The sequence below is a fragment of the Schistocerca nitens genome, chromosome 3 (assembly GCF_023898315.1).
Source record: "Schistocerca nitens isolate TAMUIC-IGC-003100 chromosome 3, iqSchNite1.1, whole genome shotgun sequence".
NCBI classification, from domain to species: domain Eukaryota; kingdom Metazoa; phylum Arthropoda; class Insecta; order Orthoptera; family Acrididae; genus Schistocerca; species Schistocerca nitens.
This window is the reverse complement of record NC_064616.1, coordinates 31,556,127-31,576,253: the sequence shown is the minus strand read 5'-3', so window position 1 is coordinate 31,576,253 and position 20,127 is coordinate 31,556,127. Positions and strand designations below refer to the sequence as shown.

General features: G+C 41.5%; 1 protein-coding gene across 2 annotated transcripts in view; it reads right to left on the bottom strand.

The window, feature by feature from the left end:
- Window positions 1–2,356: 2,356 nt before the first annotated feature.
- LOC126247972 (PRA1 family protein 3) overlaps window positions 2,357–20,127 on the bottom strand; it is a 78,629-nt gene continuing 60,858 nt past the window's right edge. The window contains exon 5 of one of the 2 annotated variants that reach the window (XM_049948538.1): window positions 2,357–3,010. Coding sequence is in view for 1 of the 2 variants with exons in the window: in XM_049948537.1 (XP_049804494.1) it covers window positions 2,925–3,010 (86 nt within the window). In the remaining variant the exon portion in view is untranslated. The remainder of the gene's footprint in view (window positions 3,011–20,127) is intronic. The other variant, XM_049948537.1, reaches the window with a different exon arrangement.

Below are 20,127 nucleotides of genomic sequence, written 5' to 3'. Positions count from 1 at the left end.
CATGGTGGAAGAACCACTCTCCAGTCTGCCCCAAATTGGGTTTTTTTTGACTAACGATGTTGCGCAAGCTTCTTAAAACTTTCAAATAAAAGATTTGATTGATGGTCTGACCTGGGGGAACAAACTCTGAATGAACTATGGCCTTGGCACCAAAAAAGCACATCAGCATTGTTTTGATGTTTGATTGACTTGACGACTTTTTTTTTAGACGGGGTGACGATGACATCTTCCACAGGCTTGACTAGTGCTTTGTTTCTGGGTCATAACTGTAGCACCATGACTCATTACTGGTAACGACCTTTGACAGAAAATATGGATCAGTTTCAAGCTGTTGTTTCAAAGCATGACATGTTTCAACTCAATGTTCCTTTTGATTGTCAGTCAGAACCTGAGGAACAAACCTGGCAGCAACCATTTTCATTCCCAAATCTACCGTTAACATTTGCTGAACAGAGCTCCAAAACAACCCACTAATCTCTGACAATTCTTCACCAATTGTCTGTCGATGCACTGTGGGTACAAGCTCTTGAAATTTTTCAATATTTTTGGTGATTCGGGCAGTTGATGGACATCCAGAACAAGATTTGTCACCAACTGACATGCCGCCATTTTTAAATCGATCAAACCACTCATACACTTAAGTTTTTCCCATATTGGTAAGCTGTTTTCAACATTAAAACAGTTTCAGTAGACTTTTTAGTGAGTAGAAAACAAAATTTCACAGCAGCACGTTGTTCACTTAAACTTGACATCGTAGAAAACAAAACAAGAATGAAACAGTGCTCGATAAAGCAATCACTGCAGGTCAACAGAACAAGCCAGATAAACAACACAAGTGGCACTGACCTGGCAATGAGCTGTGCTATACATGCCCAACAGTAGAAATGCTTACTACAAAACCTGTGCCCACGGTAATGTTATTCCTGTCTTTTTTGGGTACCTCCTTGTACACAAAACCATACCTAGGATGCTTTCTTATTAGATCACTAACCCCCCCCCCCCCCCCCGACTGAGATAGGTATTTTCCATACATCATATCTGCCTTCAATAGCCGAATCCATGAGTCAACTAACATACCCCCTATGAGGTTTTGTAGGGGCAAAACATGAGCTCCCCGTTCAAATTAGAAAAGTGATTCAAGAGCAGTCACTGACCAATAAAGAGGTAAAAAGCTGCTATTGTACCACCCAAATTGGGGGGGGGGGGGAGAGGGGGGGTTGAGTTTTGTTGAGAAATCCTCCATTTAAAATGGGTAAAACAAGAAATTCTCCTCATCTTATGAGGGCCACACTGGATTTTGTGACACACACCACCTGTGAATGCAGAGTTACAACTAGCGAAATCCATTATGATAGTACATTTCAACAGCATAAAGCCTTAATGTGGTTATCTGACACTACCACCAGCTGTAATTTCTGTCAATCTTCCACAGACTAGATTTGGCAACTCACAAGGGGTTAAACAATGTAAAAAGTTTTTGCTTTTAGCAGCCCATCAATATGCTTTACATTCCAAGCACCCATACAAATTATGATCAACAGATTTAATTCTGTTTCTTCAAACTCCATTTTACAGAAATAATCACACTTTTTTGTTGATGAATTTGATGTTATCCTCCAGAATCTCATACCTTATGACCGTACAAGGACCAAACTTGGTAGAATTACTGTCAAGGACATGAGGAAGAGAAATAATGCAGAATCAATTCACCTGAAACACTTTTAATGTGCTGCTACAGCACACCATACCATTACATACTGGTACCATTACTGTTACAAAAGGGGCTCAATATGGCACCTGTCATTGTCCAGAAGAGTCTGAAAGCACAGGATTGGATTCTGCACAGCAGAATGAAGCATGTCTGTAGGTATACTGGCTACCTTTCTTGATATGCTGTGCTTCATATCCGCACGTGTGAATGTTCTCCTGGTAAACCCTGTTCTTCAGGTAGCCCCGCAACCCGAAATCACAGGTAGTGAGATCAGGTGCTCGCACCAGTCAAGCATTGGGAAAAAAAAAAAAAAAAAAATCAGCTGACAATTTGATTGTTTCCAAATGTGTTTTGGAAAAGCAGGTGAACTTCAAGAGAGATGTGCGGTGGGGCCTCATCTTGCATGAAAACTGTTGAGTTCAATGCGTCTCTCTCCCATAGGGTGCGTATGACATGTGGCAAAGCAGTTGTAATTTTTTTCTCCTCCTGTTTAGATCAACTAAAAATGAAATGAAACCTCAATAAATTCCTCACTAGGATTTACAATGAGAGAGAGAGAGAGAGAGAGAGAGAGAGAGAGAGAGAGAAGATTACGGATGAAAATGTAAGATACAGAATTTTAAATCTCATTTTAATATTATAGTCAACATTGTATCACAGTTTTGTAGTACTGTTCACATGTAGTATGAACGGTTATTAAAAGTTAAATTGATAGCCAAATGACACAATCATTTTTGTCCATTTTATCTTATTATTATAGTTCACAATAGCTTTCAATTCTATATCAAGAAAAATAGCATATATTATGTCACTTCACTAAACATGGATATGAAAATACTGCATCTCTTTTTCTTTTCAGTTTCATCTGTACCTAAAAGTGGAATTTATGATACACATATAGTCTTCTTTGTGAAACCAAATCACTTATTTTCTGATATGCTAAGAGTAATTTGTCTTATCAAAGTTGAGAGTATGCAACATGAAGGTTCTAAGGAATACAAGATCTTTTTTTATTCCCTCGTTGTTAAAGATATAGTATTCAGCAGTTGGTAACTTCTCTTCATCTTCATAGTCTTATAAAACTGAAGTGCAAGATGCACATCTGCACTTTTACACATTTCTTTCAAACTGATTGAATTGTACACTAGATCACTGCAATACATGTACACTGCTGAACTTAAACACAAAATGTATTTTCTTCCCAACAATAAAGTTAATTTGGTAAAGGTGATTTCTGGTGTTTGTCTGGAAAGATTTCCTGTATCTTGTGAGCTTCTTCTTTAATATATTTAATTTTACCTGCAACAAAATTAACCAATAAGACAAGCAACTTGCTCAATATGTCAAGTTTAAAAACTGCAAAGAAATTACTCAGTGAGTTAATTTGAAATATGTATACACAAAACAGAGATCAAAGAGCAACTTCATATATTCAACACAATGGACTCGAAAAGCACAGTTGCAGGGGTTGGACAAAATCAGGAAACACCATAATAAATGCATGCTTGAATATAAATGTTAGCCAGGCCATGCCTGCAAGCTGTACTGTTGTTTTTGACCATGATCAGCCCCTGTGCAATGTCCTCAATACATTGCAAGTGTCAGTCATGGTCAGAACAGTGTTCTGTGTAGTTGTGGGTGCATTATGTTGGAGCTAAGTGATTTGAATGTAGGCAAATTGTTGGTGCTCGTATTGTGGGTGCTTCCCTAAAAAAGCTAACCAAAGTGTTTGGTGTTTCAAAAGGCACCTTAACAAAGGTTTATACTGCAAACAGGGAAAGCAGAAAAAGCATCATCCGCTAAGTCATAATGTGGACGAAAATGTGTGTTGAGTGATTGTGTCACACAGTCATCAAAGATAATTGTGACAAAAAACAAGAGGACAACAGATGCAAAAGTCACTGCAAAACTGAATGTCACACTTGCGAACCCTGTCACCAACAAAATGACACAAAAGGAACTCCGTAAGCAGGAAATTGCAGGGAAAGCTGGAATTCCAAAATCGCTTATCAGTGATGCAAATGCCCATAATAGGAAAACAGTGCTGAAGTCATAAAACTTGGACTATTGAGCAATGGAAGAATGTCATTTGGTCGTATGTCTTCCTTAACACTGTTCACAATTTCTAGCCAAGTTTACGTCCAAAGAGTGAAACATTGTGGGGTTTGGTAACGATTTTGGCAGGCTTATCATGGTATTCCATGGGCCCCATGGTTACTCAGCAAGGTCACAATAGGGACAAGGATTATGTGACCATTTTGGTTATCAGGTCCAGCCCATGGTACATTGTTTGTTCCCCAGTGCTAATATTGATGCTATGTTTCAAAATGACAGGGGCACCTGTTCACACAGCTCGCATATTCCAGGACTGACTTGTTAGGTACAAGGATGAAATCTTACATCTCCCCTGGCCTCCACAGTCTCCAGATCTCCATATTATTGATCCTTTGTGGCCTACTTCGGAAAGAATTGTGCATCATCACTATCCAGCTCCACCAACATTGCCTGAACTTCTCAATATTTTGCAGGAAGAATGGTATAAGAATCCTGTACTTATCTGTTCCAAGATAACTGGAAGCCATTTTGAATGCCAGCAGTTTCATGTACCACATTAGGCATGTGTTGCGTTTTTGGTGTTTCCATATTTTTGTCAAACCTCTACATACAGATATAAATGAAAACATGTATGAGACTGTATAACCAAGCCATGCAAGAAATATGGGACAATATATAATGTGATACAAATAGTAAAATACAGACTGCACTCATCACAAAGTTAAGGAGATTTCTGGATCAACTGCAATTTGAATAGTGATTGTGGCATCACAGAAAAGAGAGAGATTACACTTTACATTCGAGTTACACCCAGCATTTGTCTGGAGTGCCTTAATGAAACCAATCCAGATTTTTTATTTACCCATATGTCAGCCACAATATAGATGCTCAATCTTCCAGTGCCATATTTTATTTGTTAAATGTCACATAACTGAAAAATAATCAGCACAGCATAAAAATGTAGTCGAAAAAAAGATACAATGAAACAACACCTCAGACGTAAAAATGTGACAGATCAACAGATTAAACAGCTCTTCTCAGGAAGTTGACTAAATATTTTTAGAGCAAATGGAGACTTATCCAGAATTCGTAGTGGATCTCTGGTCACCTTTAATGCTGACAAATTAAAAAGTTTATTTGTAGCATGTAAATTCTTTATTTCTATTTCGACATCAGGAGTGTGTTTGGCACATCACTCACGGACAGTATTCTATCCTCTTAAGCAAAAATTTATTATTTTATTTACAGTAAGGACAAAAGAATGAGCTCACTGATACAGGTTGGAAAAAAAATATTCTTATTGTGGTTTTATAGAAACAAAGGTCTTCAGGTCTTAATTTAGCTGGTAATAGTGATGAGGAAGGGGAGAAATAGTGACCTATCTAAGTTCAGTTTTCTAAAAGTAAACGTTAGATTCAAACAATAAATTCTGCCTCTACTTGTGGTCTGCCTGTACTACAACTGTAAAACTAAGAATGGCAGTATTACATAATTTATCACTCTCTAACTCACGCTATCCAAATATTTAAAAAAATAAATACAAATAAAAATTTAAGTTTACTATAATACTCAGAATTAAACATTTTACCCCCTTACATATAACACAAATAAACAAAATTTACTTCAGTACTTTTTTGTATTTGCACAGAGTGATTAAAAATGGTAGACACAGCACAATCATAAACTGAATTTTAACCAAACTTTTCCCAGTTACTTTTCCCATTATGTAAACAGAACTTGCTTCCTGCTTCTTCTTGCATTTCAGTATTCATATTAATCTTTTTTTTGCATGTTTTATGGAAAAAAACAAAATGGAAAAAAAAATGTTGCACAATCCTCATGACTTTCAAGGTTTTGTTTTCTTTTTAGCAGAAACCTCTTTCTCAGCACAATACCACCTTTGCAATGGGCATACAAGTTAGCCTTCATTCTCTGTGCAGTTGCATAGAGAACACTGTCTCTAATTGTTAACTGGACAATGCTGCTTGTCTACGTTGTTCAGTATGTCGGCATGCCTCTAAGGATCATCTCAAGCTTAAATGATACAGACACACACTGTCACTTTATGCCAAAAAGATTTCTCAGCATCATCATTTCTCTCCTCTTACCTCTCTTCACTTGGTGGTATTCTACAAGGGAAGTTCAATAAGTAATGCAGCACATTTATTCTCCGTCAGTTTCAGTTGAAAAATGTGAAATTAGTTGTGGGACAGTGCGGAATATTTTTGCTTCAGCCCCTACAGTTTCATGATTTTCTAATAGGTGATGGCAGTATATGTAGCCTTCAAAATGATGTCTATAACAGAGGTGCATTCCAAGCAGAGAGCCATCATCAAGTTTCTTTTGGCAGAAAACCAGAGCATCGCAGATATCCGCAGGAGCTTTCAGAATGTTTACAGGGATCTGGCAGTAAATAAAAGCACAGTGAGTCATTGGACTAGGTGTCCGTTGTCATTGCAACAAGGTCATGCAAACATGTCCGATCTCCCATGTACCAGCCAGCTGCACACAGCTGAGACTCCTGCAATGTTGGAACATGTGGACACTCTCATTTGAGGTGATCAACAGATCACAATCAGACACCCCACTGGACAAGTAGTCATCTGTGTTGGTAATGTCAACACACTTGTCCACCACTTAGGGTACTCAAAGATGTGTGCCTGCCGCATTCCTCGCCACCTAACAGAAGACCGTAAAGAGCATTGAAGGACAACGTGTGTGAAGTTTCTTGTGCATTATGTGGCTGTTTGTGATAATTTTTTGTGGATCACCATCACAGATGATGAAACATATGTTTATCACTTTTAACCAGAAACAAAATGGCAGTCCATAGAGTGGTGTCACAGCATCTATCCTCAGAAAGAAAAAGTTCAAAGCTGCATCTCAGCTGGTAAAGTCATGGCGATGGTCTTCTGGGACTCTGAAGGGTATTATTTTGTTTGATGTCCTCCCTCAAGGCGCAACAATCAACTCTGATGTTTATTGGACTAATCTCAGGAAACAGAAGAAATTACTTCAGCATGTTCATCACCACAAAAATGGAAATTAACATATCTTTCTTCATGACAATGCAAGGCCTCACATAAGTCTGTGCACCTGAGAGGAGCCCACAAAACTTCATAGAACTGTTCTTCTGAATCCACCCTGCAGCCACAATCTTGCACCTCCTGACTCATCTGTTTGTCCCAATGAAGGATGCCCTCTGTGGCAAGCAGTACATGGACAATGGGGAGGTTACTGATATAGCAAGATGGCTCTCACATTAACTGGTAGAGTGTTACCATGCGGGCATACAAGCCCTTCCAGTAAGCTGGTGTAAAACCATCTCATTGAACGAAGATATGTTGAAAAATATGGTTTTGTGGCCAGAAGAGTGGGGAATAATACGGTAAATTGTAATTGTGAATAAAAACCAACCTGCTTTCAGGAAACAAATGTGTTGCATTAGTTACTGAACGCCACTCATATGTGTAGTAGTTTTCTTTTTGGCTTATGGTACTAATACATTCTGAGCACAATGGTGCCAGGTACTAAGGGAAGCGTGAGAAGGTATCTGCCCAGGAGTTGATGCAGCACTTACTCGATCAAGTCACTCAAATGTGTGAGCAGATAATTTAGAGTTGCATAAGGAGTTAGAGAGGTTACGGGAGGAGAGAAGGGAACAGTACCCTCAAAGTGTGTGTCTATCCATACCACATGCTAGCACCACCAGATTAATGACTCCTTTACTGGGTAATTCAAGGGAAGATGTTTTGGCAGTCCATAGACAAATTACACACAGCTGCGAAGTTAGAAGGATAGAACAATGAGCAATGGTTGACCATGGATCTATCAGTGTAAACGGGATGAAAGGGCATATGTTATGAGCCATAAAAGGTTACGGGATGCTCGTTCCTTCCAGGACATTTGAGAAGGGTTACTGGAACACTACAGGAGGAAAAAATATGTCTTGTTAGTATAAGGAACAGCTGAATAGTGTATCCAGAAAGAAGGGAAGACCATAGAAAATTTTGTGGACAGAATTAAGTGACTTATAATTAATCCCTATGAGCTTACAGACAATGACAGTGTTAATAAAATCATTCTACAGGAAGCATAACAAAGGACTCTGGCCACATTGATGTGGGGTTTGCCAGCTGAAGTTTCCTGTAGGGTATGAGTTTTGACTTACTGAGTTATTTCCTGTTGGATCATAGGGCAGTAGTAGTGACCTCCCATCTGGTTCTGTTGGCATCCAAACATTTCACTTCATTTCACGTTTTGCCAGCTTTCAGAGCTAGTTCTTTCACCACCTACTCCAGGTTGTCTTCATGCAGCTATATCTACGTGTTCCTTGTGGGTTCCAAACAAGTACTGCCTTTTCAATAGCATCAGTTTTTTGTACTGTGTGACCAATCCATCTCCATTTACTTTCCTTTATTTGCTCACAGGCTGATCACTAGTTTGTTATCTCCCACGATTGATATTTTATCTGGCCAGCTAACATTTATACTCTGCCAAACACAGCAGTTAATGAAGACTTATAGCTGGTTTATAACTGTGTTTGTCACCTACCATGTTTTTCAGCTATACAGGACTCTCTCACTTTAAGTTGCTATTGAACGGTCACAACTTGGTTTGTCTCGCGGTATTATGACAGACAAGGTGTAGCTGGCTAAAGGCTATATTTGCCTTCCATAACCGATTCTTTACACCCTACACTGGCCCTCCACCCTTCCAGATGGTACTTGCTACCTATACAAAGGGATCTACTTGTTCCAGTTCTTCTGTACGCTGTTAGCTACCAACAGCATCCACACGCATATAGTACAGTTACAGGATGTGCTGCATAGCTAACACAAAGTTAAAGGAAGTATGCATCCCTGAATATGGAAGTTAATAGGAATATAAAAAAAGGAAGGAAGGTTTATCTGTTTAGCAAGAGTAACAGAAGGCAGATTTCAGACTACCTAACAGATCAAAACGAAAATTTCTGTTCCGACACTGACAATGTTGAGTGTTTATGGAAAAAGTTCAAGGCAATCGTAAAATGCGTTTTAGACAGGTATGTGCTGAGTAAAACTGTGAGGGACGGGAAAAACCCACCGTGGTACAACAACAAAGTTAGGAAACTACTGCGAAAGCAAAGAGAGCTTCACTCCAAGTTTAAACGCAGCCAAAACCTCTCAGACAAACAGAAGCTAAACGATGTCAAAGTTAGCGTAAGGAGGGCTATGTGTGAAGCGTTCAGTGAATTCGAAAGTAAAATTCTATGTACCGACTTGACAGAAAATCCTAGGAAGTTCTGGTCTTACGTTAAAACAGTAAGTGGCTCAAAACAGCATATCCAGACACTCCGGGATAATGATGGCATTGAAACAGAGGATGACACGCGTAAAGCTGAAATACTAAACACCTTTTTCCAAAGCTGTTTCACAGAGGAAGACCGCACTGCAGTTCCTTCTCTAAATCCTCGCACAAACGAAAAAATGGCTGACATCGAAATAAATGTCCAAGGAATAGAAAAGCAACTGGAATCACTGAACAGAGGAAAGTCCACTGGACCTGACGGGATACCAATTCGATTCTACACAGAGTACGCGAAAGAACTTGCCCCCCTTCTAACAACCGTGTACCGCAAGACTCTAGAGGAACGGAGGGTTCCAAATGATTGGAAAAGAGCACAGGTAGTCCCAGTCTTCAAGAAGGGTCGTCGAGCAGATGCGCAAAACTATAGACCTATATCTCTGACATCGATCTGTTGTAGAATTTTAGAACATGTTTTTTGCTCGAGTATCATGTTGTTTTTGGAAACCCAGAATCTACTATGTAGGAATCAACATGGATTCCGGAAACAGCGATCGTGTGAGACCCAACTCGCTTTATTTGTTCATGAGACCCAGAAAATATTAGATACAGGCTCCCAGGTAGATGCTATTTTTCTTGACTTCCGGAAGGCGTTCGATACAGTTCCGCACTGTCGCCTGATAAACAAAGTAAGAGCCTACGGAATATCAGACCAGCTGTGTGGCTAGATTGAAGAGTTTTTAGCAAACAGAACACAGCATGTTGTTATCAATGGAGAGACGTCTACAGACGTTAAAGTAACCTCTGGCGTGCCACAGGGGAGTGTTATGGGACCATTGCTTTTCACAATATATATAAATGACCTAGTAGATAGTGTCGGAAGTTCCATGCGGCTTTTTGCAGATGATGCTGTAGTGTACAGAGAAGTTGCAGCATTAGAAAATTGTAGCGAAATGCAGGAAGATCTGCAGCGGATAGGCACTTGGTGCAGGGAGTGGCAACTGTCCCTTAACATAGACAAATGTAATGTATTGCGAATACATAGAAAGAAGGATCCTTTATTGTATGATTATATGATAGCGGAACAAAAACTGGTAGCAGTTACTTCTGTAAAATATCTGGGAGTATGCGTGCTGAACGATTTGAAGTGGAATGATCATATAAAATTAATTGTTGGTAAGGCGGGTACCAGGTTGAGATTCATTGGGAGAGTGCTTAGAAAATGTAGTCCATCAACAAAGGAGGTGGCTTACAAAACACTCGTTCGACCTATACTTGAGTATTGCTCATCAGTGTGGGATCCGTACTAGATCGGGTTGACGGAGGAGGTAGAGAAGATCCAAAGAAGAGCGGCGCGTTTCGTCACAGGGTTATTTGGTAACCGTGATAGCGTTACAGAGATGTTTAATAAACTCAAGTGGCAGACTCTGCAAGAGAGGCGCTCTGCATCACGGTGTAGCTTGCTCGCCAGGTTTCGAGAGGGTGCGTTTCTGGATGAGGTATCGAATATATTGCTTCCCCCTACTTATACCTCCCGAGGAGATCACGAATGTAAAATTAGAGAGATTAGAGCGCGCACGGAGGCTTTCAGACAGTCGTTCTTCCCGCGAACCATACGTGACTGGAACAGGAAAGGGAGGTAATGACAGTGGCACGTAAAGTGCCCTCCGCCACACACCGTTGGGTGGCTTGCGAAGTATAAATGTAGATGTAGATGTATTTAGGGTATATTTTTGGTTTGGAGGGAGGGGGGGGGGGTTGTGAACAGAGACCCAGCTCATATAAGATGTGGTGAAGTAATTTCTTACTCCTAATATGGAAAAAAATGAGTTGCAGTCCCTTTTAAGTATGGCTAACTATTACAGAAAATTTGTGCCAAAATTTGCACAAGTACCATGACCCCTCACAAATATTCTGAAAAAGTGGATAAAGTTTTACTGAACACAGGATTGCAAAAAAGCTTTTGTGTGGTTGAAGCACTTATTGGCCACTGATGCCAGTCAAGCTTTTCTCTATCACCAGAGACAGTTCATACTGTCATGTAGTGCTGACATGTGATGTTGACCACGGATCTGTCAGTGTAAACATGGAATGCAAGGGCATATGTTATGAGCCATAAGAAGTTACAAGATGCTCGTTCCTTCAAGGTTTTTTGAAAAGGGTTATTGCAGCACTACAGGAGGAAAAAATATGTCTAGGTAGTATAAGGAACTTGATGGGTATTAAGTAAAGAAGTAGATGGAGCAGAGCACCCAATGTCTACACTTCCAGGCAGCTATGAAAGGTGAAGAAGAATTATTCTACAAAAAGAAGATGCAGAGCCTGATTTATGGTATCGCATATTCCCGTTGTATGGCAGTTGCTTCAACGTAGTAATGGATCAAGCAGCATTACAGCAGGTTATGGGCCTGAAAGATCAGACTAGCTGCAAACCTGCTGCACATTAAGGTTTAGTGACTTTGACTTTGAAGTTATACACAGCCTGAAGAAAGCTCGAGGTAATGCTGTTGGCCCCAGTCAGAAAGCACATGCAATTTAAGATGTTGACATTTCTGCAGACAAATGGTGAAAGGCAGAGGGTGCTGACCCAGACTGTCAGCAGTTAGCAATCAAAACACAGTTCCGTGCTGATGACTGGAAATTCTATATTAAAAAAAAAGTGTTGTTGATGTAGAGCAACACCAACATGTTTGCAGGACTAAGTATGAAGACAGGCCACCTATTCTATCCTGGCAGGACATGGAGGACAATGAACTACAAAGTGACACATTGCAGAGAACTACTGGTGGTGGACACAAAAGTGGAAAGTGGAGCAACATGTGAAGTACTGTATAAGCTGAGCACAAGGAGCAGAGCTTAGCCACAAGTGGGAACCATTGCAGAAATTGCCGAAGGACAACCCACTGTTCCAAATGACTGGCATGGATATCTTCAGTCCTTTGCACAAACACCAGAGGGGAATTGGTCCAATTCTCATGCTGTCATACCAAATTAACAGGCAGATCAGTAGCTCATGCAGCATTGAACCAATTTTATACCTGAACTGATGAAGCTCCAGCAAATTTGGAAGTTATGGATGAGCGCACTGCACCCACAGGCTAATGTAAGAACAGAGCCCAAGGCCAGAAGTAAAATGTTGAGTTACTATGTGAACAGTCATCACAGTGACAGATGTTTACAATATCATATATAGTAGCAGCTTACAACTAAAAGATCCAAGAGAGTACTGGACTTTCACTATGAGAGGTTGACTATGGGTGGAGAATGGCATCCCCTTTAAAGTTATGCAAACCACCTCCTGACAAAGATGTGTCAACCATCCACAACACTGCAGAAAGGTTTAGAGATGTTTGGTATCAGGTGTGGACACAAATATCAAAGCTTTATAGCTGCAAGAAATTGAACAAAAACACAAAAAGAAACTACCTAAGTTCTGAAAAATGTTCAAATGTGTGTGAGATCTTATGGGACTTAACTGCTAAGGTCATCAGTCCCTAAGCTTACACACTACTTAACCTAAATTATCCTAAGGACAAACACACACACACACCCATGCCCGAGGGAGGACTTGAACCTCCGCCGGGACCAGTCGCACGGTCCATGACTGCAGCGCCTGAGACCTAAGTTCTGAATTGAGCAGTAGGTAATGATAACCAACCATTATATTCCTAATGGTAAAACAAATAAATGGATTATACATTATCAGGTGGTCAAGAACATGTCCCAGGTCAATGTGAAATTAAAGCTTCTGATATGTACCACTGTGGTGCAGATGGAGAGATTGTGTCCCTTCAGAGATATCCCAGAAGCTCTGCCAAAGTTGCCAGCAGCCTCCTCGAAAGACAGGAGGGAGATGGTAGGAGGTAGAGGTAAGAAGAGTAAGACCCAGCAAAGTCATCAAATTCCACCTGCAGCAATAGTAGCCCTGCACATGAGGTTGTGAAGTAAGCCATCACCGATGTGGGAAGATACTGACTGCAAATTTCAGCTTTTACAGGAATTACAATGCCGAACACCACCTGTTCTCTGCTTTACTACCTGATCTTCCTCTGAAGATCCTGTCCAACGAAAACCTAACATGCCTAATCACCACTTTGTACTCAACACTTCTCACCTCCATAGACCAAACGACAACAGCACTGAATAACCTAATTTCAATGGAACAGCTACTGGGACATGTAAGGCAATATCACAGAGAGTATCAGAAGCAACTCTTTACATTATGAACTTCTAATTCGACTATCTGCCTGACAACAACAATGAAGCACCTACCGGAGGAGAAGGAAATGAAATGTAACTTCAGGAGTTGAGTATGTATATAATATTATTTCAATCCTCACAGATTCAACTTAATTTTACAAAGAACTTGGCAGTAAGACCCCATTTATTAGCACGATGTTGCATCCCCTCTAGCCTGTGTGCTCTGATTCGGCTGGGCATTTATCATAAAGCCTCCCCTGAGGCAAGTTGACCCCACAATTCTTAGCTGGTCATTGATATCCTGGATACTGGCACTAGGATAGAGTTGACATCCAAGCTAGTTACACATGTGGTCTATCAGGGACATAGTTGGGGATCTTGATGGTCACAAGAATACATCAACATTATGTAAACAGTTTATAGAAACATGTGCCATATGCGGAAGAACATAGTCTGTTAAAAAATGGCACCACAGTACTGTTGCAAGAGAGGTAACATGAGGAGACAGTGTGCCCGATGCACCAGTGTGCCATCATTCACTATCAGATACAACCTGCAGTTATTATTTATATACTCTGGTCAAACTATTATATGCAGTGCATGAAAAAAAAAAAAGTGAAGCACCCGAAAGATGTGGTTGAATGTCAGTATAACATTTATTTTATTTAGCGTATGGCAAGTACAAATCACGTATGAAAAATCTAAAAGTACATAACACACAAAACAGTTACAATATCACAAACAAACATCTAGGTTAGAAATATAATCGATTGCACTGTTAGTCGCATCCATGAAGTCCCTTGTTGGCCCAGGGTAGGCCCTCAGAGGGCATTCTACCACGATATGGTGAATTGTCTGCCTGTCAGTGCCGCAGTCGTACTGTGGTGATGGCACTATGCTCCATTTGTACAAGGAGTCCGCACAACGGCCGTGGCTCGTCCTGATCCTGTTAAGGGTAGACCAGATTTTGCGGGGCAAATCAAAGCCCCGAGGTCTGTTAAATGTTCCCAATAAGGTGTTAACCTGAGGCGGTGTCTTTTCCTCCCATTCTTCTCTCCAGCGGTCCTCAAGAATAAAAGAGTTCTTTACCAGATCTTTGGCACTTGCGAGAGGGGGGTGTCTGGATTTCAATCTCTTTTGCTCAATTCCATTACTCAGGGTGTGGATAGGAAGATCTGGGCTATTTTGGATTTTTCGACACTCCCTGACAAGTGCGTGTTCTCTGCGCAAATGTGGTGGTGGGATATGGCTCAATACAGGCAGCCATTGGACAGGAGTTGACATGATCGTTCCAGAGATAATCCTCATCGTTTGGTTCAAGACTGCATCCACCTTCTTGATGTGAGCACTATTTAACCATATTGGGGAACAGTACTCTGCTGCAGAATAGACAAGTCCTAGTGCAGAGCTACGCAGAACGGAGGCAGTGGACCCCCAACTAGTGCCACAAAGCTTTTGGACAATGTTGTTTCTAGTTCTGACTTTTTCAGCAGTGTTTACAAGGTGTTGTTTATAGCTCAATGTTCTATCGAGTGTCACGCCCAGATACTTTGGTGTTCTACTATATGGAAGAATGCCGCCATCAAAGCGGATCTTGAGCTCTTTGTTTGCTAATTTGTTATTCAGGTGGAAACAAGTGGCCTCTGTTTTGGATGGGCTGGGTTGGAGCCTCCAGTCACGGAAGTATTTTCCTAGAGTGGTCAAATCGCTGGATAGTGTGATCTCAGTTTCCTCCATCACTCGGTGTTGTGTGGCCAAGGCCCAGTCGTCCGCATATCCGAACATTTTGGATCTCGTCCTAGGCATATCGGTTATATACATGCTGAAAAGCAGTGGAGCCAGTACTGAACCTTGGGGCAGGCCATTATTAAGTTTCATGAATTTACTTCTGTTGTTACCGATGACAACCTGGAATGGTCTATTGCAGAGCATTTCGTTGATAAGGTTAGCCGTTTTTAGACATGGCACGATGCGGAGGAGCTTATAAATCAGGGCCTGTCTCCAGACAGTGTCGAACGCCGCCGTCAGGTCGACAAATACCACTGATGATTTTTGCTGTCTTTGGAAGCCCGCCTCGATGTAGGTTGTTAGAGCGAGGACCTGATCCGTGCAGCTTCTTTTCGGCCGGAAGCCCGCCTGTTCTACCGGTACAGCCTCCAGGATGACTTCGCTCATTCTGTTGTACATGAGTCTCTCCAGTAATTTATAGATCATGCTGAGTAAGGCGATTGGGCGGTAGCTCTGAGATTGGTCACTCGGTTTGCCCGGTTTTAATATGGCAACAATTTTAGCCTTTTTGAGAGTGTGCGGAATTTTTCCAGTTTGCAACACGTTAGAGAAGAATCGCGCAAGCCATAATCTTGCAAATTTACCACAGTGGAGCAGAAATTCTGGGTGAATCCCATCAAACCCTGGGGCCTTTCCTGGTTTTATACCGTTCAGGGCCATATTTAACTCTTCGACTGAAAAGGGTTGGGAATAAGATGTACTGTTCTTTGCTGTCGATTTTAGCTCTTTAAGCTCCTCTTTAATTTTTATAGTATGGGCTCGTTCCTTTGGGGCCCTGGACGTCTTGCTGATGTGAACCGCAACTGTATTTGGGGACATAGCGCTGGTCATTCACAGATTTTTACCTCCACCTCCAAGTCTCCGAAGCAAAGACCACGCCCTTCTGCTTGATCTTGTAAAATCCATTTGTTCCACGGTCTCCATCCACTTAGCACGCCTGGCCGCGTCTAGGCTATGTAATAGGTCGTCTGCAATTTCTTTATCCCCACTGTCCAGAAACTGTCTATAAAGCCGTTCACTTTCCTCGCTCCATCCTGGCACATATTCGTTTCTGAATCCTCTGGGCATACTAACTTTAGCTGAGCTGATGACGGCTCCAACAAATCTTTCGTAGTTCTTATACGTTGGGGGTATCCATCCAAGGCATTTATCAAGTTTCTCCGAGAAAGCAGCCCAATCTGCCCTCCCAAAGTTCCATCTAGGACGAGGATAAGAGGATATCAGGGGAATAGTAAGACCTATTTCTAAGAGCACTGGGCGATGCTGAGAGTGGGGGAAATCCTCAAGTACCCTGTGAGAGACCGGCAGGGGTTTGTTGTTCTTGTCAGTTGTAACAAAACTGAGGTCAGGGCAGGTCTCAGTTAGCCAAGGGGCTGATTTAAATGTACCTCGGTCTTTGGCGTCAAAGATTAGTTGAGTATTATGATCTTCTGTCCATTTCACCAGGTCTTCGCCATTTTGGTCAGATATTCCATAGTTCATGGTGGCTATTAAAGTCACCCACGTATATTGCTGGGTGAGGCAGGATTTGAAGGGCTTGTGGGGGCCACGATTGCCCTGGAGGCTTGTATATATTATTTATTGTGACTTCACCCACTTTTATAATGACTTCGTGAATCTCGTTTGTGGTATAACATTGTACATGTACACACCATCAGAGGGTATGTAAGGGATTACAGCTACAAATCTCTGTGGTGGGTAGAATGACCACCAGAGTGCAGAAGTGCATTTTGTGTTTGGTGTTGTCACCAAACCTAGTAGGGTACTGTAGTGTTATCACTATTTTTTAGGCACTACTCCAGAAACTAGCAGACCAGTCACAGCTGTTGAAGACAGCTGGACATTGATAAACTGTTGACATGCTGGTTGCAGCAACAAGGCTGTTTATACAGCATGGGGTGAACTAAACCAAGCACCACAATATCGCAATGCAGCGGTAAAAATGGAGCTCTTGCAGGACAAGTCGAGCTGTTTCCACATGGCCAGGCCCCGGATTTTTTGTCCAGAGTGTGATTAGAAACAGTGTGTTTGCACAACAAGTGCGCTGCGAACCAGTATAAATAACCATTAATTTTAGCAGAGGAGAGCAGTCCACCCAGCACTTACAGGGATGAGGGGCCCCGTCAGATGACTGAGTGATATGGGACAGCACACAGCTGCTAAAATCTTAGCCTCCACTGCCGCACCTTCTGCTAGTGCTGATTCTTCCTCCTTAGACTTTGTACTTCTCTACATGTGGGCCGTCTCCTGGCCCACTCCTATAGCAGTCAGACTTCTGCCCTGGAGGGCAGTGGAAAGAGACCAGGACAGCAGAGCCACCTACTCTTCAGTGCCCGTACAGACACCTAGGCACTACACACTGTCACTTGCAAGGATGAGATCCACCACCAGGAACTGGCTTCCACTGCAAGCAACATGACAGTCTTCGGCACCACCAGTTCCATCTGTGTGCAGCCGTGTCCCTGCAACTCGCGTGTACACGACTGCATAAGTTTCTGCAGGCAGCATTCCCGGATGCCACTGTCACTACTTGGTAGCCATACTGTGAGGGGACGTGGCTGCTGCCTCCACTGAGACCCCAAAAAGTATAGTTGCACGAGTATTAATAATATGTTTTAACTTTTGATGCTGTCTAACTAAGCTACCAGTTGCATGGTCCCTCATCCTAGCACACCCCAGAAAGCTGCAGCATGTGAACAGCATCAGATGTCGGTCTATAACTGAAGGACAGTGAGACCATATTTTCAGCACCTAACAGAGTTTTAAAGGAGCCTCACTGTGGGTCTACATTCGACCAGCTTGTTGTATCATGCAGTATCCAGATTTGTGGGGCATTCGAATGTGACAGTATACATACTTATTGTCAAGGTTATGAGTGACCATGTCTGACCACCATAGTGGAGCATCACTGTATTGTGCACTAAGCACACTGTAATCCTTTCACATCTGCACCTGCCATCTGAGAACAATTAATAAACTCCCTGCAACAGTCTGTGGCAATCTGCAACATTGGTCAGAGACTAAAAGGAGCCAGACTAGGGAATTATTGTCCCATGCATAGTCTGCATTAACAAAATACCACAAACAGTTGTTCTGGAGTTGTGCTGTGACTGAGAAGCATGGACTGCTAATGAATAGCATTGCATCATGTTCAACTGTGATGCACAGTTCTGTACTACCTTTGATGAAAGTCATCTGTGACCTGGGGAGAGGTCCCATTTTTGATGTTTTGGAGAGGCACAGTGGTGTTCCTTGTGGCATCGTGGTTTGTGAAGCCTGCTTGTGAGGAGCTTGAAGGAGCTAACGATTCACTGTGTGTGTGTGTGTGTGTGTGTGTGTGTGTGTGTGTGTGTGTGTGTGTGTGTGTGTGTGTGTGTGTGTGTGTGTGTGTTCAGAGAGTTACAGGTTCAAATGCAGCATGGGATACAGGGCAGTGAATTCTCCACAGTGGGGAGGAACATGATGATGCAGGTCGAAGTAAGTGCTCATTGCCATGCTACTTGCAGTAATCAGTTGGCACAGCAATTCGCCATTGTTCTGCACTGTTACATTCGCGTCAGTATGTTCACTCAGTCACTAACCAGGGGTGTTACAAAAACGAAGTTGCTCCTGCAGTGCTGCAGGGGAGCTACGTGACCCCATTTCATCCAATTTAAACATTTTCTCATGTGAGATAATGCACCACCTGCCTTAATGGTGTTCTGATGGCAAGTGGGATACATTGTTTATGTGTACTGCAAGTCATCATTCCACGTGAAATTTTTCCACACTTGAAGTGCTCAATGGCGGTAGTCCTGAACTCGTGCAAATATGCCTATGGCCTGTGATACACAATGAATAAAAGTAAATGTGCTGGTAGGTGGCATCTGAACCACACAGCGAATTCGTTATTTTATATGAAATGCCATTGACAAGTATTGAAATGACTGTACTGTACACTGTGTGTCCTCTGTTACAGTGTGTGACAGCTGACAATAATTCCTGTTAACAACATTCTGTTGACAATCCAGGTTGACTCTGGTGATGACAGTTTTCTCCAACTTTAAGTACTCATCATTTAGCCTTGACATGATGGCATGTAAAGAGCTCAATGCCCGGTCATCATCAGAGACCGAGTGCCCCATTTATCTGGCATCCATATCAAATCACAATTAAATGCACTGATATTTTATTTCTTGTCATCCTTGCCTGCTGAGCAAACAGTGAATACTAGCACTAATGATTACACTTGTCTCGGCTGCTAAAATATATTGTTCTCGGTGTTCACTTCTCGTGACATGTTTCAGTGCCACCATCATCAAATCTGTGATATAAAACTGCAACATAAGAAAAATTTGAGAAAATATCACTACAGTGGCATAGTGAAGCTGACAATGGGAATCTGCACTATTTGTCACAAAGATGATGATTTTATTTCATGCACAATATGTTTCGAGCTTTGTGCCTGTCTGCAGGTGGGTTACATTCAATTACATGTTTCCACATTCAATGCTGAAGATCACTGTTCAGATAAAAAACAAATAATGTGATGATGAGTACATAGACACAAGTGGAATAATTGGAAGTTGATAAGTGACATGTGTTGTACAGTAGTTTAGTAGTTAAATACAGATGGTGTTAAAGTGGAAACAACATGGATACTCCAGATGAACATAAGTACTATAATGCTTTACAACACACTTTGCACATCAACTTCCAATTGTTTCAGTTGTATCTGTTTATTCATCCTCACATTATTAGTTTTTTATTTAAACAGTGATCTCCAACACTGAGCATGGGAGCATTTCATTGTATGTAAACCACCGGAAGATGGGCACAACCCCAAAACCAGTCATATATTAAATAAAATTATATATTATGATTGGTAGAAGTTATTATGCTACATCCTATAAAGGAACAGTCATTGAGTTCAACTGTATCCATTATGGATAAAAATCACTTAAAGGGGTTCCTATTTTGGCTTCAGTGCCAACACTCATGTTCTGTGAGAAAGACAAAGTTTTGATACTACTTTATCAGTTCATCCATGCAATTTAAAACCAAGCAGTGGTTCAGAGCACAACTTCAACTTTCTGCATCCTATGTTC